The 17,561-nt window shown below is 42.4% G+C and overlaps 1 protein-coding gene across 1 annotated transcript; it reads right to left on the bottom strand.

The window, feature by feature from the left end:
* Positions 1-1,384: 1,384 nt before the first annotated feature.
* LOC310859956 (uncharacterized protein) lies at positions 1,385-15,200 on the bottom strand (the record flags this gene model as incomplete). Its single annotated transcript, XM_083766723.1, has 7 exons — positions 1,385-1,671; positions 3,303-3,495; positions 3,884-4,537; positions 4,931-5,069; positions 5,278-5,473; positions 10,176-10,358; positions 14,744-15,200. The coding sequence occupies 7 exons, from the start codon at positions 15,198-15,200 to the stop codon at positions 1,385-1,387; spliced, it is 2,109 nt and encodes a 702-aa protein (XP_083622849.1).
* Between the last annotated feature and the right edge of the window lie 2,361 nt (positions 15,201-17,561).

Genomic DNA, 17,561 nt, shown 5'->3' on the forward strand with positions numbered 1-17,561 from the left:
AAGTACAATTACCTCAAAATTGCACAAAATTGCACAAAAATAGCAGATCTACAAGCTCATATAGCGCGGAACTTACGAGCTTGTAGGTCTGCTATTTTTGAGAAATCGTTCAAATGTGTCGCAAATCTTTGAATATATATTCTTTCAGAGCTAATGTTTTTAACTCAAATCTTTGCTTCTGGGGGGGGGGGGTCTCTGGAACTACATATTCTCAGATGGGGGTCAGCGGTCAAATACATATAATTCTAGGGGTCCTTGACATGAAATAGTTTGAGAACCACTGACACAGAAACAGGTTTTTCAGATTTGTCATGATTTCTGAATCGTACCACCAGAACGTAAGTTCTGTCTTAAGTTGTGGAGTAAAGTCCTTACTAGAGGCTTAGTAACTACTAGTTAGTTTGTAACTAGTGGCTTACTAAAGTGTGTTGCACCACGACTGTTTAAGGCATAACGTAACTAGTAGTGCCTAGACTGTTCCTAAAATAATGTGAAGTCGTATAAAATCTATTAAAATGACGTCATAGCTCCCGGATCCAATGAAAACGAGCGGTTTCTACACTAGGAAGTAAACGTTATCTTGTCAATGTATGTATTTATGAGATGTTGATATTTATTTATTTATCAGACATTGTTTACTGCAAAGATTGTTTGATATATTTACAGGAATGATAAATGCATTGTATTTAAATAATAATGCCGTCTCTTTTAAAACGGAATCTGGCAAATATGTCAACATCATCATAAATATCAAGCGGGTATAGTCGGTCTTGCAAAACGCGTTGGTGAGGACGGGGTCTTTCGTTATATTGAATGAATGCGTTGACTAAATCAACCCGGTCAACCATGATAACAAAGTTAGTAGACTGCTCCTAGGACTTAGTGCTGCCACATACGTAAATATTTAGTTGTTACTTAGAGATAAGTCATAACTAATTTGTGTGGTGCAACAGCTTACATTTTAGTAATGCATAAGTCTTGACGTAAAGGCCATTTACGCAATTACTAGGCTATGTTTGAACTTAGTGCGAGGTGGTGCAACCTCCTCCAGGTCCCCAAGTACAGTACAAAGTAAATGTACTTAGTTATTTTCCACCACTGCTCTCACAACACCATAGAGTATAAAGAAGGATAGAGACTGATCTGGCGCGAAGCTCCGCCCCCTCCGCTATTCATGTCAGTGGAAGTTGCTCAGTGGCGTTTTGAAGCACCCGGAAGGACCGTCTCAAAACGTCTACTTCCGCATTGGACCGCCACATTTTGGTGGTCCAATGCGGAAGTGCAACCGAGCGCTCAATGTTAAAGCCCAGCTGCACGGGGTTTCCTCCTCATGGATCCACGACTCCGCCTGCAGTCCTTCCTCTTACCACTAGGGCCCAGTGCTTCAACGTTGGAGCGCCTCACTGGCCCCTTGCACAACACCGGCTGCTTCCTCGTCGAAGCAGCCTGCTTTAACGAGAGCTGCCAGTTCTGGGGTGAACTCCATCTCCTCCAACACGTCCACTTCCAGTTCCGTCACGGACAGCTGTGGCAAACCGGTATGCGAGGGAGCGTACACCGCCCGGTGCGTCTGACCCCCGAGGCTGCGGAAGACGCCAGCAGCACGTTCATAAAAGGGGCAGTCTGCCGAAGCACAGTCTCCACTGCACTCTGCATGTAGAGCCCGAAGACCTGCGACATAAAGGATTACACGTAGAGCTGGGACTCGATTAAAAAAATTAATCTAATTAATCAGAGGCTTTGTAGTTAATTAATCTAGATTAATCACATTTTAATCGCATATCATTATTTCACCCAAGAACTGTGAGAGCCATTTTTTCAAATGGATTTTGGTATACTAGTTCAGAGGTTTTCAACAGGTGGTCCGTGGACCACTGGTGGTCCGTGAAGGTATTGTATGTGGTCCCTGACCATGCAAAGTTGTGAAACAGAGTGCACTAAATGACCTGGTGATGTATGATGACACGTCAATGTTACACAAAAAAAGTACAAAAACATGCACATCCAACCCAAACTTGGGCAGGTGCCGAGCGGTGATAGTATATACGCTCGGAGACGCTCGCACACGGTGGGCTCCGATGCTGTGACAAGTGCCTTTATTTGCACAAATAGGTGACTCTAACTGACATGTCAATGTTTACAATGTTTAATGTTTACATTTACTGGAAAGTTGGATGTCAGGAAATTCCACAGTTGACTTGTACGGGAAAGTGTATGCCCCTCACACTGTACGGGAAAGGAAAGGTACTATGTTTACCCAGGGTAACTGGACTAAGCTCAAGAAAGAACTTGTTTACAGCCAGGCCCTGCTCATAGAACATTTCATGGTAGGGGTTCAAGATTGACTGGTTGAGTCACCATTATTAGGAATAGGAAATGTGCCCATATATAATATATATATATATATATATATAAAATACATAATGGCTGTTAAGGGGAACACAACAGTGGTCCCCAGGTTGATTCTCAGTCAGGGTGGTGGTCCCTGGTTCATAATCAGTTGAAAATCCCTGTATTAGTGAATCAATGAATAGTGAATACATAAGTTTAAGCAATAAAACATTGTTTTTGTAGTAATAGGGGTAATAATTATTTATTGAATAATTGCACACAACTGTGCTGTAATCCACGATACCATCGGATAGCCTTTTAAATCCTATTTCCAATCCACGGGGACAAGCAAACTAGCAAAGTGATCTCAGCGGCTTCCCCCAGTCTGGTGAACTGTCTGCGGTGTCTGTCTGGTGGTGTTATTGTCTGAAGAGGACACGGACACTTGGTGCGCAGGTCCATCTGAAAACTGTCCAGTGACAACGTTCCGCGGTGAAAAAAATAGTGCGATTAAAATGCGTTATTTTTTTTAATGCATTAATTTTTCTGTAGTTAATTAATCGCAATTAATCGCAATTAGTCCCGGCCCTAATTACACGTATTGTCATATCGTACAGCAAATCCACAGGTGTTTACATAACGAAAGTCATACTTTGACTAATAGGCACACTTAACCCATTTTGGGCGGGAACCCCTTTTGGTGTTTTAAAGCATTATGTTATACTTTAGCTATTGAAAAATAGCAGATCTACAAGCTAGTGCACATCTTTGAATATATATTCTTTCAGAGCGAACGTTTTTAACTCAAATCCTTGCTTCTGAGCATATGAACATATTTTCAGGTGGGTGTCGGCAGCCAATTATAATCTTGAGAACCACTGACATAGAAATATAAACATAGGGATTTTCAGAAAACTGTCAGGATTTAGAAGATATTTGTAGAATCGTTCCCAGGTCAAAAACGAACTAACCTTCCTGGAACCCTCTCCTGCCAGCCTCCCCCAGGTTGTCTGTGATGAGTGCGCATGCCTCCTCGGTGGCCTGCAGCCTCTGCAGCAGACTGCAGAGGCGGGTTCCCTGCATGTGGGTCACTGCTGCTAGCTTCTGTACCACCACCATGTCGGCTGTGATGGTGAAATCTGGCGAGGCCTCAGGGAAAAGGTCCTGAGAAGATGGATAGAACTTTAGTGTGTGTGTGTGTGTGTGTGTGTGTGTGTGTGTGTGTGTGTGTGTGTGTGTGTGTGTGTGTGTGTGTGTGTGTGTGTGTGTGTGTGTGTGTGTGTGTGCGCGTGCGTACTGTATGTATGCATGCCTGACAAACTATTGACAAAACTGCTGACAAATACACACACACACACACACACACAGTGTCACACACACACACACACACACACACACACACACACACACACACACACACACACACACACACACACACACACACACACACACACACACACACACACACACACACACACACACACACACACACACACACACACCATACTCTCTCCCCCTGCCTTCGGCCTGGTGGAGACAATCAGTACAATACCTGTATCAGTTCTTCTTCGCGCCTCTTCGTCCGCTGGGCCTTCTTCTTGATCGCCTTCCTCTTATACTGCTTCTTCATCCTCTTGAAGCGTGATGGCGGGCCACTGTCGTCAGCGTCGCTGACAAAGAATGTCTGTAATCTTTGCCGCGCGGCCTCCAACCTTTTCACAGCACTCTCTGCCCTGGAGCGGAGTCTCTTTATCCTGGCCTTCATCTTTGCATTTAACGCTCTCCTGCTCGCCTGCCCCGGCCTCAGATGAAGCCCATCCGTTTGGAGGAGGCTGTTGTCATGCTCCTCTACACGGGCCATTTCTTCTGCAAGGCTTGGTGGAATCTTCTCAAGCTTCTCTATATTTTGCCGACAGGTGATAATGTCGTGCTTGCCTTTCATCTTGAACCCGGTCTGGAGAAAACGGCCACCGGCAGCGGGATTTGGGCCGCATACAAACTCTATCACGGCTTCTACATGGTCAAGTGTCTTTGTTATTTTGAAAGACCTATTTCTTTCCAGCATTAGGTCTTTCTGAAACAGTTTGTCGTTGCACACTGGATAAGATGCCTGATAAAAGGCTGGTAGGATTTTGTTGAGGAAAAGGGTCTTTGCAGACTTGGGATGTGGGTGCCAACCGAGCGAAAGCTTCCTTTTCTCTGAAAGCTGTGAAATGAAACACAACCATTGTTTGGTATACAGCATAATCAAAGTGCCAAATAATTGAAATGTATAAATTAAACTTGAATGCTCGCCATATACTGCCCACAAAACCAACATCTTAAGAGATGAATAGCACTTTATCTATATTGCACTTTGAATGGATCAGCAACTTTATTTTACGAATGTTGTTTGCTCTCTCTACTTTTTAATGTTTTTAAACAGCTTTGCCTCTTTTTGAACATGTCTATTGTTTTTAAATGTGAAGCACCATGAGTTGTGGAGAACAGTACTTTGCTCCCCTGTGTGAAGTCACAACAATAACTGATTCTGATAAAACAAACAAATGTACCGGTCTTTTAAAACAGATGCTTCTGTAGAATATAAAAGGAAACATACCCGATCAAATTTGGAGACTGCTGGTGTCTCAGGTGGTGGTGTTGATTCATGTATGTGTTGGCCAGGGGCATGGCCACAATAACCACATGCTGAAACTTCTTTCTGGGGTTCATATTGGTCACATGGGCACTCCAGGCACCTGTCTTTCATATTTATCAATTATATTAAGCAATATCACACGATATTGCTGCAGGAATGAGCCAATAGGTGAGTTCCGTAATATATACGGAATAAGCAGTGCAAAAGTGACACGTCAGCAAACTTGTCTGATGGTGGTCAGACCAAAAACATCAACATTATTTGTAGATATACGTAGGTAAAACAAGTGATTTTATTTCTTTTTTTACCTGAAAGAGTGTTGTTCTCCCTTTGCATTTCTATCAAGTGATGCCGAAGTTGACCCATCAGCCTCCTCCGGTCTTAGAAGTAGTTCCTCCTGTTCCTCTTTGATCTGCGGAGGCTCTGGTTCGTCCCAGACCAGACTGGGACTCCTCTCCTGCTGTTCAGGGAAATCCTCTTTACACACGGGTAGGAGTAGGAGGTCTAGAAGGAGGGAAGAGGAGCTAATGTCAACAGAGAGCAAATAAATGGTAATTACGGTAATAAGAACACTTTGGTGATGTCACTTGGCGTGTGCCCTGCATCTCGGATGCATATAAATACAAAAGGACACATCAACGGTTGAATAATGAGGGTAATAGTTTCTGGTTCATTCATACTTCATATATATTATATATACTACATTTCTTTCCTTCGACGCTGTGTTCAGCAGAACCCAAAGAGATGGCTGTGCAACCAAAAATAAATAACGTGTGTTGACAAAATAAATTGCATAATTTCTTTATAGCGCTTTTCCAAGTGCTCAAAGCACTATACAGTGGTTCATACATTGGGAGGTCGACGCCAGTGTCCCCATTTCCCACATTCACAAACCATTGGTGGCGAGCTCACACCGACCAACTCATTTGAGGCAATGTAGGGTTCAGCGTCTTGCCCAAGGACACTTCGACATGTAGACAGGAGGAGCCGGGATTCGAACCGCCGGTCGACCTGCACTAGGAGCCACAGCCGCCCTTACATACATGCATTGCCTGCACCCTGTTATCAAAATCTTTTCTATTCTTTTTTCATGTAGGAAACAGAAAAAAGGACATTATGTACTCGCGACCCATAGAAATTGGTAGTATATACAGTAGTATTGTGTATAATACATAGACTGTAAAAAATATGGACAAAGCGTTCTCCGGGTCTAACATGGACGTAAAATGAAGCCTGTTATTCCTTGCACTGTAAGTCGCCATCTTTCTAGATCCGTTTGGGCCCAGCTGGCCATTGGCTGGCACAGACAACGAGGCGGGACTTCCCCCCTTCTTCTCCGTTGGTTTTTATTTTGACTCGAGTGGGAGGGGAATCCCGATCATAGACTGTAACGGTAGCCACGCCCCTCAGAACATACGCGACTTTATGGTCATTTTTTTAATAAATGGGACCATAATTTTCCAAAAAGAATATTATGACATTAGAAATGAGACTTTAAACTAGTGACTGGAAGCAGAAAGTATTCATGACCATGTTTATTAAGGTAATACAGTCTAGGTGAAGTTGGGCCCAAATACATGGACTTCTATGGGGCTATGGGTTCTTTTGGGCCCAATGACAGCGCCACAACAGGCCATATATGAACTTTCATTTCCTTAGTGGCTTCACAAAATATCTGTCTGACTGCCCCCCTGGTATAATAGCAACCTATCACGTGTAACATGAAACATCAAGCATTTTTTGATAAGCAGTAACAAAGAAGTGTTTGTTTTTTTTGTATCTGAGAAAGTGTTGCCCCTTGCCTTCCTGTCTAGTAATGTCAACTAGGGGTGGGTTAAATTAATACCATACAGAAACTATAGAAAAATACGCACATCACTTCATGGAGGTGCTGGGTTCAAAAAGTAACATATGAAAAGAGAAGGGAACCCGCACACTCATATGCTCCAAAAGATAACTTTTATTGACGACGTTTTGAGCCAAGGCTCTTCATCTGGTCAAACTCAAGATGTCAGTGATCCACCCACTTAAGTAGACACCCACGGGTCACGTTACTAGTCAGTGGGTGGAACTAACACTACATGGTCATTAGATCAAATACTGAAATATCATTAAAAACAGTGTTACACATTTCTCAAATCCACCACAGTGGAGTAAGACAAAATGATTATTAAAGAATCTAAAACAGTGATTCACATAATCAGGTATTATTAATTAGGCAACAATTCAAATATATACAGAGCCTTAGAGCCCTGTTGGTCTTGCCAACGTATCCTAGTCCACATGGGCATTTGAGTAAGTATATCACATTTGTTGTTGTGCAGGTTATGGTGCCCTTGATGTCAAAGGTTTTGCCCGTGAGTGGGTGCGTAAAAGTGTGGCTCTTAGTGGTGAAGTTGCATTGTGCATTGTGCGTACCTGCCGCATTTATAATTGCCATCAGGGATTTTAGTCAAAAAGTTAGAATCTGGCGAGATAGGAGTGAGATCTGATTTTACAACAGTTTGTCTGATATTGGGAGGACGTTTGTAAACAACCCTTAGGTGTTTCTTTAAAAGTATTGGCCAGTTTGGGGTCGCTGCTAAGGATGTACCAATGTTGTTTTATAGCACATTCAAATTATTTTCCCAGGGCTGAGTATTGCACAATGCATAGAGGACCGTTACTTGAGGGGGGGGTCCCGTTTTGATTGAAGAACCTCCTCTTGTGTACAGTCGCTGAATCTGTCGCGTGCCTTTTTTAGCCATTCGTCTGGATAGCCTCTGCTTCTGAAGCGCGCATCTAGGATATCTGCCTGTGTTTTGTAATCTGCGTCTTCACTACAGAGTCTCCTCATGCGGCTATGTTGACTTATCGGAAGGCTGCGTTTCAGTGGTAGCGGATGGAAGCTGTCAGTTCGGAGCAAGGCATTACTGTCTGTGGGTTTTCTATAGACGTCTGTTTTGAAACCTTTGCCGTTGCGTATGATGCGTACTGTATGTCCAGAAAACTGATTTCCTTTTTGTCAAAGGTGATAGTGAATTTCAGTGATTCATTACAGGAGTTGATATAGTCGAAAAACTTTTTTAGATCCTGTTCACTGCCGCTCCATAGTAGTAAAATGTCGTCCACATAGCGTCGCCAAAGTTGTATATGGGTTAGGAAGGGATTATTGGGCTCAACATTTTAATCTTGTTCAAAAAGGCCCATATAGAGGCCTGCGTAATTAGGGGCCATACGACTTCCCATTGCAGTGCCACGTGTTAAGAGATAATAATCATTTTCAAACATGAAGAAATTCCTTGTTAAAACTAATTCGGCCAGCTCTCTGATGCAGTTTGTACTGGGTGAGAGGGTTTCACGTTGGTTCATATAGTAGGTGAGCGCTTGCAATCCCCCTGTGTGTGGTATACAGGTATATAAGCTCTCAACATCCAAAGTGACCATGATAACTTCTTCAATATCCCCCACATTCTTTAGGGTGTTAATCATGTCCATGGAGTCTCTTATATAGGCTGGGAGAGAAGTGACATGTGGTTTTAAAAAATGATCGACATATGTGGAGATTTTCTCTGTGAGCGACCCGATTGAGGAGACAATGGGTCTGCCTGGAGGCGATTCAAGGCGTTTGTGGATTTTGGGCAGTGTGTATATGACTGGGGTGACAGGGTATTCAACTTTCATGAACTCCAATACATTTTTATCGATTTCCTGATTGTCAAAAAAATGAATTTGAATTTTTTGAATGAAAAAAGAATTTGAATGTGCTATAAAAAAACATTGGTACATCCTTAGCAGCGACCCCAAACTGGCCAATACTTTTAAAGAAACACCTAGGGTTTTTTACAAACGTCCTCCCAATATCAGACAAACTGTTGTAAAATCAGATCTCACTCCTATCCCGCCAGATTCAAATTTTTTGACTCAAATCCCTGATGGCAATTATAAATGCGGCAGGTACGCACAATGCAACTTCACCACTAAGAGCCACACTTTTACGCACCCACTCACGGGCAAAAACTTTGACATCAAGGGCACCATAACCTGTACAACAACAAATGTGATATACTTACTCAAATGCCCATGTGGACTAGGATACGTTGGCAAGACCAACAGGGCTCTAAAGACACGCATGTCCGAACATAGAAGCAGCATCTGCAACCAAGATCCAAAAAGCCCGGTTGCAATGCATTTTCTGGCCGATCACACTGTGGCCACTCTTAGATACCAGGGGATTGAACATGTTAAATGCCCCAGGCGAGGAGGGGATCTAAATAGAATATTGTTACAGCGTGAATTTACACCCTAAATACAATGTCCCCTAAGGGAATGAACGAGGACTTCCCCATCAGCCACTTTTTGTAATTTCTTTATTGTATGCTGTATATATTTGAATTGTTGCCTAATTAATAATACCTGATTATGTGAATCACTGTTTTAGATTCTTTAATAATCATGATGTCCTTTTGTCTTACTCCACTGTGGTGGATTTGAGAAATGTGTAACACTGTTTTTAATGATATTTCAGTATTTGATCTAATGACCATGTAGTGTTAGTTCCACCCACTGACTAGTAACGTGACCCGTGGGTGTCTACTTAAGTGGGTGGATCACTGACATCTTGAGTTTGAGCCATAGACTGTAAAAAATGCTCGAAACGCCGTCAATAAAAGTTATCTTTTGGAGCATATTAATGCTGCATATAGCATGAGCAATGAGCATATAAATTAATTTAATACCATACCATATCGATACGGTACCAGGTGATATCAATACCATAGTGAATGTGATACCATATCGATATGGTACCAGGTGATATCAATACCATACCATATCGATACGGTACCAGGTGATATCAATACCATACCATATTGATACGGTACCACTACCAGGTGATATCAATACCATACCATATTGATACGGTACCAGGTGATATCAATACCATACCATATCAATACGGTACCAGGTGATATCAATACCATATAGTGATACCATATCGATACGGCAGGAAATGCTGTGTGAGACATGGCTTTAACATCAGCATCTGTATCCGCCCGACAGTTATATGATACATTATGATTAAATATTTTTGCATTTATCCATCAAAACGTAATTTATTTTTGGCCCTTACTTTTTGTTTAAATGTTATCAACTAAGTTTTTCAAATTGATTTGGAAACTGTGTCGTGATATACAGTACGTATCGATGGTGAGGTTGTTGGAAATACCCAGTCCTATTGTCGACGCTGACCCATCATCATCATCATCGGCTTCTCTTTGAAGAAGGTCATCCTGCTCTTCCTTAATCTGTGGACACTCTGGTTCCTCCTGGACCAGACCACTGGGGCTCCTCTCAGCTTCCTCCCGGACCAGACCACTGGGGTTCCTCTCCTGCTGGTCAGGGGAACACTCTATAGATAAGAGGATGAGAAGATGCAGCAAACGTTAGCCAAGAGCAAACATGGCGGTCACGATTATGACATTTTATTTTACTTGCCGATTTTATTTGAACGATTTAATTGTGTTTCTGTCGTTGGACATTATGAATAAAAAAATCATTTCTGCTGGGCTTTGTAAAAAAAAAAAGAGTGGACAGGGCAGCTATGGCAAACAGCACATATTTAAGTACTTTATAAATGAATAGTTGAAATAGCCGATTGTGACTAACCTCCCCCCCCCTCCCCATGTTCAGTGGCACTTACTGTAACTCTACTGTTACTGTGTGTGGACTGGACATGTATACGGAGAATAGGACAAACATGAAATAAATCTTAGAGGAGTGTCTCCAAATAGACCCTTCCCTGCTTTACACTTTACAGGACTGTAGGCTAATGACATGGGGGTCCATGAAATTAAAGTTTGATTTGTTAAACTATACGAGTCCACCCCAACCTGTTCGGTGTAAACTGATGTCAGGTTTTAAAACCACATCCATGATTCTCTGTTGCTGCTCAATCTGTTGTTTGGAGCTGAAAGCTTGAGCATCATATTCTGTTATGATTCTTTCAACCACCACAAAGATCTCTTCGGCGGCTGCACAGAGCCGCTCGTTGACGAAGGACCTCAGTGTTTGCAAATCAAAAGCCATGATTTGCGGGATTAATTTAAATATGAAAACAATCGGAACATGTGCTTTCAGTGCTTGACAGACTGAGCCCATTAGCTCTCTGTGTGTCTCATAGCATAGAGCTATAACAACAACAATGCAATGGAGTTCCGGGTCATAGTGAACGTGCTGCCACCTGCTGGTGGCTCCTTTTCATTACAGACTCAACTAGAACTGCACTGCATACTTGCTTGTTGCACACTAGTAGGCCATAAATGGCCAACTAGTGCGCAAGCAGAGCGCGCAAGTACTTTCGACCGCTGTAAACTGTTACATCTCAGTATATAGTTTCTCACATGAGATTATATTTTAGTTATTAAAGAGTTATGCTTTTGGCTTTTGTGTAAAGCCTATTTGTACGTCTCTAAATGTTCTGATTAATTGACAATGGTGGACTATTGTAAACAACTGTAATGCCATGGTATCGTCCACTCACAGTGTAAGTATTGATTTGTGCTTGAAATGTACCTATTGCAGTTGTTAAAGGTTTTATGACATTCATTTTAATTTATTTTTCTTTTTTCTTTTAGGTTTTATGACCTCAATTACACCCAAAAAACCTGAACTTTGAATATTCAGTGGATTTTCTGTGGTCTGAAGTTTTCTTTGGGTTTTTTTGGGCCTTTTGAGCTACAATGAAAACAGGCAACACAGTGAAACAGTGACATCTGCTGGCAAATCCCATTGACATATATGGGATTTGCAGTAAGTGATGTCACTTACTGCCGGCAAATCAGAGCACCTGTTTGAGCCAGAAAACCCCAGATCACAGAAAATCTACTGAATGTTAAAAGTTCAAGTTTTTTGGGTGCAATTGAGATTAGAAAACCTAAAAAAAACAAGAACAATTCCAAAACCTTTTTTTTAATGTCACAATCCCTTTAATAAATACTTCAATGAATCAATGAATCAATCAATGGAAAAGAACAGAATAGAATACGGACACGACTCTCTAATACTGTACAATAATCGAGGAGCTGTATTATGATGAAAGGCTAAAAGTAGGCTACCATTGGAACTGCCATTTTATGCTTATGCAAGAAAAACAGATTACACAAATGACCATATTTCTTACGTCATTGAGAGCTAGTCATACATATACACACCACGTACTCTGGTCCCAGCAGATCAGGCACAATTTGCTATTTTATTTTTACTGATTATGTATATAGTATACGTATGACTAGCTCTCAATGATGACGTAAGACGTACGTATACATATACATATACTATATAGAGTATGTAGTTGTAAGTTGATTAGCGGTATACTGTGGTTACTTTGCGCCAAAAACCGTGACAGCCAACCCACCCTTTTATGCTTATGCAAGAAAACAGCAAATCTGTGCCTGGTTTGCTGGGACCAGATTACACAAATGACCATATTTATTACGTCATCATTGAGAGCTAGTCATACATATACACACCACGTACTCTGGTCCCAGCAGATCATGCACAATTTGCTATTTTATAGTATCCTCTATATTGTATACGTATGACTAGCTCTAAATGATGACGTAAGACATACGTATACATACATATACTATATAGAGTATGTAGTTGTAAGTTGATTAGCGGTATACTGTGGTTACTTTGCGCCAAAAACCGTGACAGCCAACCCGCCATTTTACGCTTATGCAAGAAAACAGCAAATCTGTGCCTGGTTTGCTGGGACCAGATTACACAAATGACCATATTTCTTACGTCATCATTGAGAGCTAGTCATACATATACACACCACTTACTCTGGACCCAGCAGATCAGGCACAATTTGCTATTTTATTTTTACTGATTATGTATATAGTATACGTATGACTAGCTCTCAATGATGACGTAAGAAATATGGTCATTTGTGTAATCTGGTCCCAGCAAAACAGGCACAGATTTGATGTTTTTTTGCATACACATCAAATGGCGGGTTGGCTGTCATGGTGAAAGAGACTGGGCGAAATTATTACTAATAAGCACAGGGCAGATGCCTTGTTTCCATTCTGTTCTGTTCAATTTATTTGTGTGTGGTAAATGGCTTTACATGGACTGTGCATTACATTCACCCATCCATTCACACACACACACACACACACACACACACACACACACACACACACACACACACACACACACACACACACACACACACACACACACACACACACACACACACACACACACACACACACACCAATGGCGGCGGAAACCATATGCAAGGCACCAACTTGCACATCAGGAGTTCAGTGTCTTGCTCAAGGAGTCACGTTCGACACTAACTCTGGGGGAGCCCGGGTTCGAACTGGCAACCTTACATGCAGTTACCACCCTGAGGCTGTGTGTGTGTGTGTGTGTGTGTGTGTGTGTGTGTGTGTGTGTGTGTGTGTGTGTGCGCGCGCGCGTGCGTGTACACGTGTGTACGCATACGTGTGTGTGTGTGTGTGTGTGTGTGTGTGTGTGTGTGTGTGTGTGTGTGTGTGTGAGAGAGACAATGACAATTTGTTTGTGTTTGTGATTATGGTATGTCTTTTCAAATCTATTGCCCGATTTATACTTGGTTGCGTGAGTCGTCTCTCGCGCTCAAACTAGCCGATATACAACAAGCTCATATGAGGTGGTGTGTGTGTTTAGACATCGTCGCTGCTGTCGGGCAGAAACCTCCTATCTCCTTATATTCTACGTTTTAGTTAAGTTAAAGTTAAGATAAACTTAACTTTAGCTTGTAAATCACGCCCTATGTGATCACACTACAGCATCACACAAAAGTGTAGCAAGGGCGAAATCCAAATGAAGATCGAAGATCGTAAGGGCAGTCGCCAGATCGTAAGGGCAGTCGCCAGATCGTAAGGGCGGTCGCCAGATCGTAAGGGCAGTCGCCAGATCGCAAGGGCGGTCGCCAGATCGGGAAAAAAAAAACTTTTAGTTACTCAAAATCTAAAAAAGAAAATCCCTTTCTGGACAAAAAGTGCATTTTATACGTGTGGTAGGGGGCTCAGAGTGCGTCCACTAAAGAAAGTAGGCTTTCTAATAACACAAGCAGCCTTTGTATTGGTGAGTAGGTAAAACGTTCTTTATATTTCCTCCCGTAACAGAGCAGAGTCTGCATCTCATGCGAGCACAGGAAGAGAAGCAGGCTAGAGCTATGGACCAGAGCTCGCATGTGTGTATATATAGGCCTATAGGGCACAGGTTTCCCCGTGACAAAGCCTGTGACTCACTAATAAGACCTACATGGCTCTATGACGTCCATGGGGTCAGTGAGGTCATGAGGTCAGTACTTGGAGTTCTACTGGCAGGATCTAAGATTCTGAATACATGAAGAAAAGGAGACAAAAATGTATTTCAGGTGATGTGTTTCAACTAACCAGTGAATCTGTGATTGCCAGGACTGTGATGCGAAAGATGCACAATTTGTGAACCGGCCCTGGTCATAGGGGCAACAATAGTATATTTTACCATGCATGCTGCTTATTCAACCATCCGAGCCGAAGCATCCTTTCTTAGAGGAATTTTCACCAAAATATTCGCAATGCAGGCACAGAGCCAACCGCAAGTCAACTAAGTATTAATCTAAGTATAGAGGGTTTAAATGGTTCAAGAAGATATAGCAGTACATGATTGTCAAACCAACGAGCAGGAAAAGTAGAGAAAGCCTCAAATTCAAGTGTTGAGGCGTCCCAGGGACAGCCACAGAACGTCGTCTACCGATGTTGAAGGAGGTCCCAATGAACGGAAAAATACCGATCCCCACCGACATTTGGATCCCGTCGTCAAAGCCTTGAAATCTACCCCGGTTCTCTGGCTCGAGTCTCTCTCCTTGCGGTCGCGGAGGTATTCCTTGTCTCGGGTGCTCCTGGGCCGTGCTCCCCCGTCCATATAAAGGTATGACTCTGTCTCTGCTGACGCCGGCGTCGCACACCGGACAGGTCTGTCTGTTGGGTCTAGTCTCCAGCCACTGGTGCAAGCAGGGCCAACAGAACAGGTGTCCACAGAAGGTGATCACTGCGTCCCTGGAGGCATCCAGGCATATGTTGCATTCGAAGGTGCCGTTGTTGTTGTGATCGGCGTCTCCGCCGCCCGCAGAGTTCGCCGTGCCGGAGCCTGCGACGGGGTTTGGGCTCTCGGCGTTCGCCGAGCCAGAGGCCGGAGAGATGTTCTCCATTTCGATCCGCGAGCAAAGGGGTCAATTAATACAGCTGGCAGCCAATCTTCAAAGTGTGCGTTTACATGTCTGATTGGATATGGGGTTAATTGTTTTTAACCTATTATGCCCTTTATATTGTTAATTGTGATGTCATCACTGTTGTTAATTGTGATGTCATTGTCACTGAGCTTGACCAATCCACAAAGCTGATGTGTTGGCCAAACAGGGGAGCCTTTCCCCTATTAATGATGTGTTGGGTGGGCCAAACAGGGGAGCCTTTCCCCTAATAATGATGTGTTGGGTGGGCCAAACAGGGGAGCCTTTCCCCTAATAATGATGTGTTGGGTGGGCCAAACAGGGGAGCCTTTCCCCTAATAATGCAATTAGAGCATTCTGAAGCTTGCCTTTCTCTTGGGACCTCGATCGTCACAAACTCTGCATCTTATCCCTTCCATTGGGGTGGTGATTGACAAGTTTATTACTAGTAATGTTTTAACAGGTAATGTGTTGAACCGGTCAACCTACAGTATATATTAGAGCGGTGTGTGATTACAGACAGGAGACCCCTGAATCAAAGCTGGCCTATGATTTCTGCAAAGAACTTCCTGGGCCTTTTCCGCACTGTGCGGAGCGCCGTGTAGAGCTGGCGCTCTAGTCTGGCGAGTGGGAGGCCCGGGTTCAATCCCCGCTTCTGCGTAATTCTACACAGGCAGGCACAATGCCTCGTGAAGGTGTGTGTTTAATTCAATAAATAGTCATCTTGCTTGTATACAATGTGTGTCTAACTGATTGATTGATTGTATACTTTTATGAAGCTGTGCTCCAAACCATGTGATCATGGTCGTGAGTTAAATAAATGATGATGATGAATGATGACAAAATGCTATGATTTTTAACAACAAATTACTCTGAGCAGCGAGCACACTGATAAAGCATGCAGTGGACCTTTTCCGGGCACGGGAGTTTCTCAGGGGTAGAAAACTAAAACAACTCATCCAGAATCGATTGATTACTTAACTGCTTACTGCTAATGATTACCAAAAGAAAAAGACAAACAAACCTTTACTGGAATAGTCCAAAAGGGGGTCAATTTGATTTGGCTGGTTTCCAGCCTGATTTGCTCGTGAATTTGTTTTGTCAAAGCAAAGTTGAGCACATTGTGAATTGAATCAAAATATCCTTTATCAAAATATTTACAATTAGGGGTTCAGTGTCTTGCTCAAGGACTCTTTGATGCTAACTCTGGGGGAAGCCCGGGTTCAAACTGGCAACCTTGCAGTTACCATCCAGCCACTAGCTCTACCCGTGAGCCACCACCACCCCAGGCTTGGCTTAAAGGAGACAAAAACAATCAGCTCCATTGGCCCATCCAAACTGATGACTTCATCATATGGGACACAAGGCAGTGGTGTAATGTTTAATCTCTGGTGGAGGGAATAGGACAGATTTGGGTAAATGTTCTCACAGTAAATGTTCTCACAGTTTAAAGTTTTAACGTGCAAAAATGCATGTGATAAAGCAAAGCTGTCTCTTTTTTATATGGGCACACACTAGTCTGAACTTAGTGAGAGCTGAAGGTAAGACCTGTGCTGAGGGTGTTTTCCTTTTTATTACGGTATTTAGTATCCTATATTATAACAAGAATGTTGTCTTTGCGGGATTCTCCAAATTACTGCTTGGACAATGGCTGGTTCTAAATGTGAACGTGAATGCTATTATCAATTATACTTGAACAAATAGATTACTGCAGATTAGATTAGATGTCATTTATTATCCACAAGGGAAAATCCCTTTCCTTGGGTCAATGCAATACATTCAAGACGAGACAATAGCCTACATAAATATACACAATTAAAGGTTTTATGACATTCATTTTCATTTATTTTTCTTTATCTTTTTTCTTTTAGGTTTTATGACCTCAATTACACCCAAAAAACCTGAACTTTGAACATTCAGTGGATTTTCTGTGGTCTGAAATTTTCTTTGGGGTTTGGAAGCCTTTTGAGCTACAATGAAAACAGGCAAAACAGTGAAAACAGTGACATCTGCTGGCAAATCCCATTGACATATATGGGATTTGCAGGATCTTACATCACAATCTGCCGGCAAATCAGAGCACCTGTTTGAGCCAGAAAACCCCAGATCACAGAAAATCTACTGAATGTTAAAAGTTCATGTTTTTTGGGTGCAATTGAGATTAGAAAACCTAAAGAAAATAAGAACAATTCCAAAACCTTTTTTTTAATGTCACAATCCCTTTAAAACACAGATAAATAGTAGTTGAATTATAAATACTCCCGGTGTGTGTGTGTGTGTGTGTGTGTCTGTGTGCGTGTGCGTGTGTGCGACTGTGCGTGCTTCATCAGAGGTCAAATGCAC

This window comes from Protomyctophum parallelum (assembly GCF_964188405.1).
Source record: "Protomyctophum parallelum genome assembly, chromosome: 6".
NCBI lineage: Eukaryota > Metazoa > Chordata > Actinopteri > Myctophiformes > Myctophidae > Protomyctophum > Protomyctophum parallelum.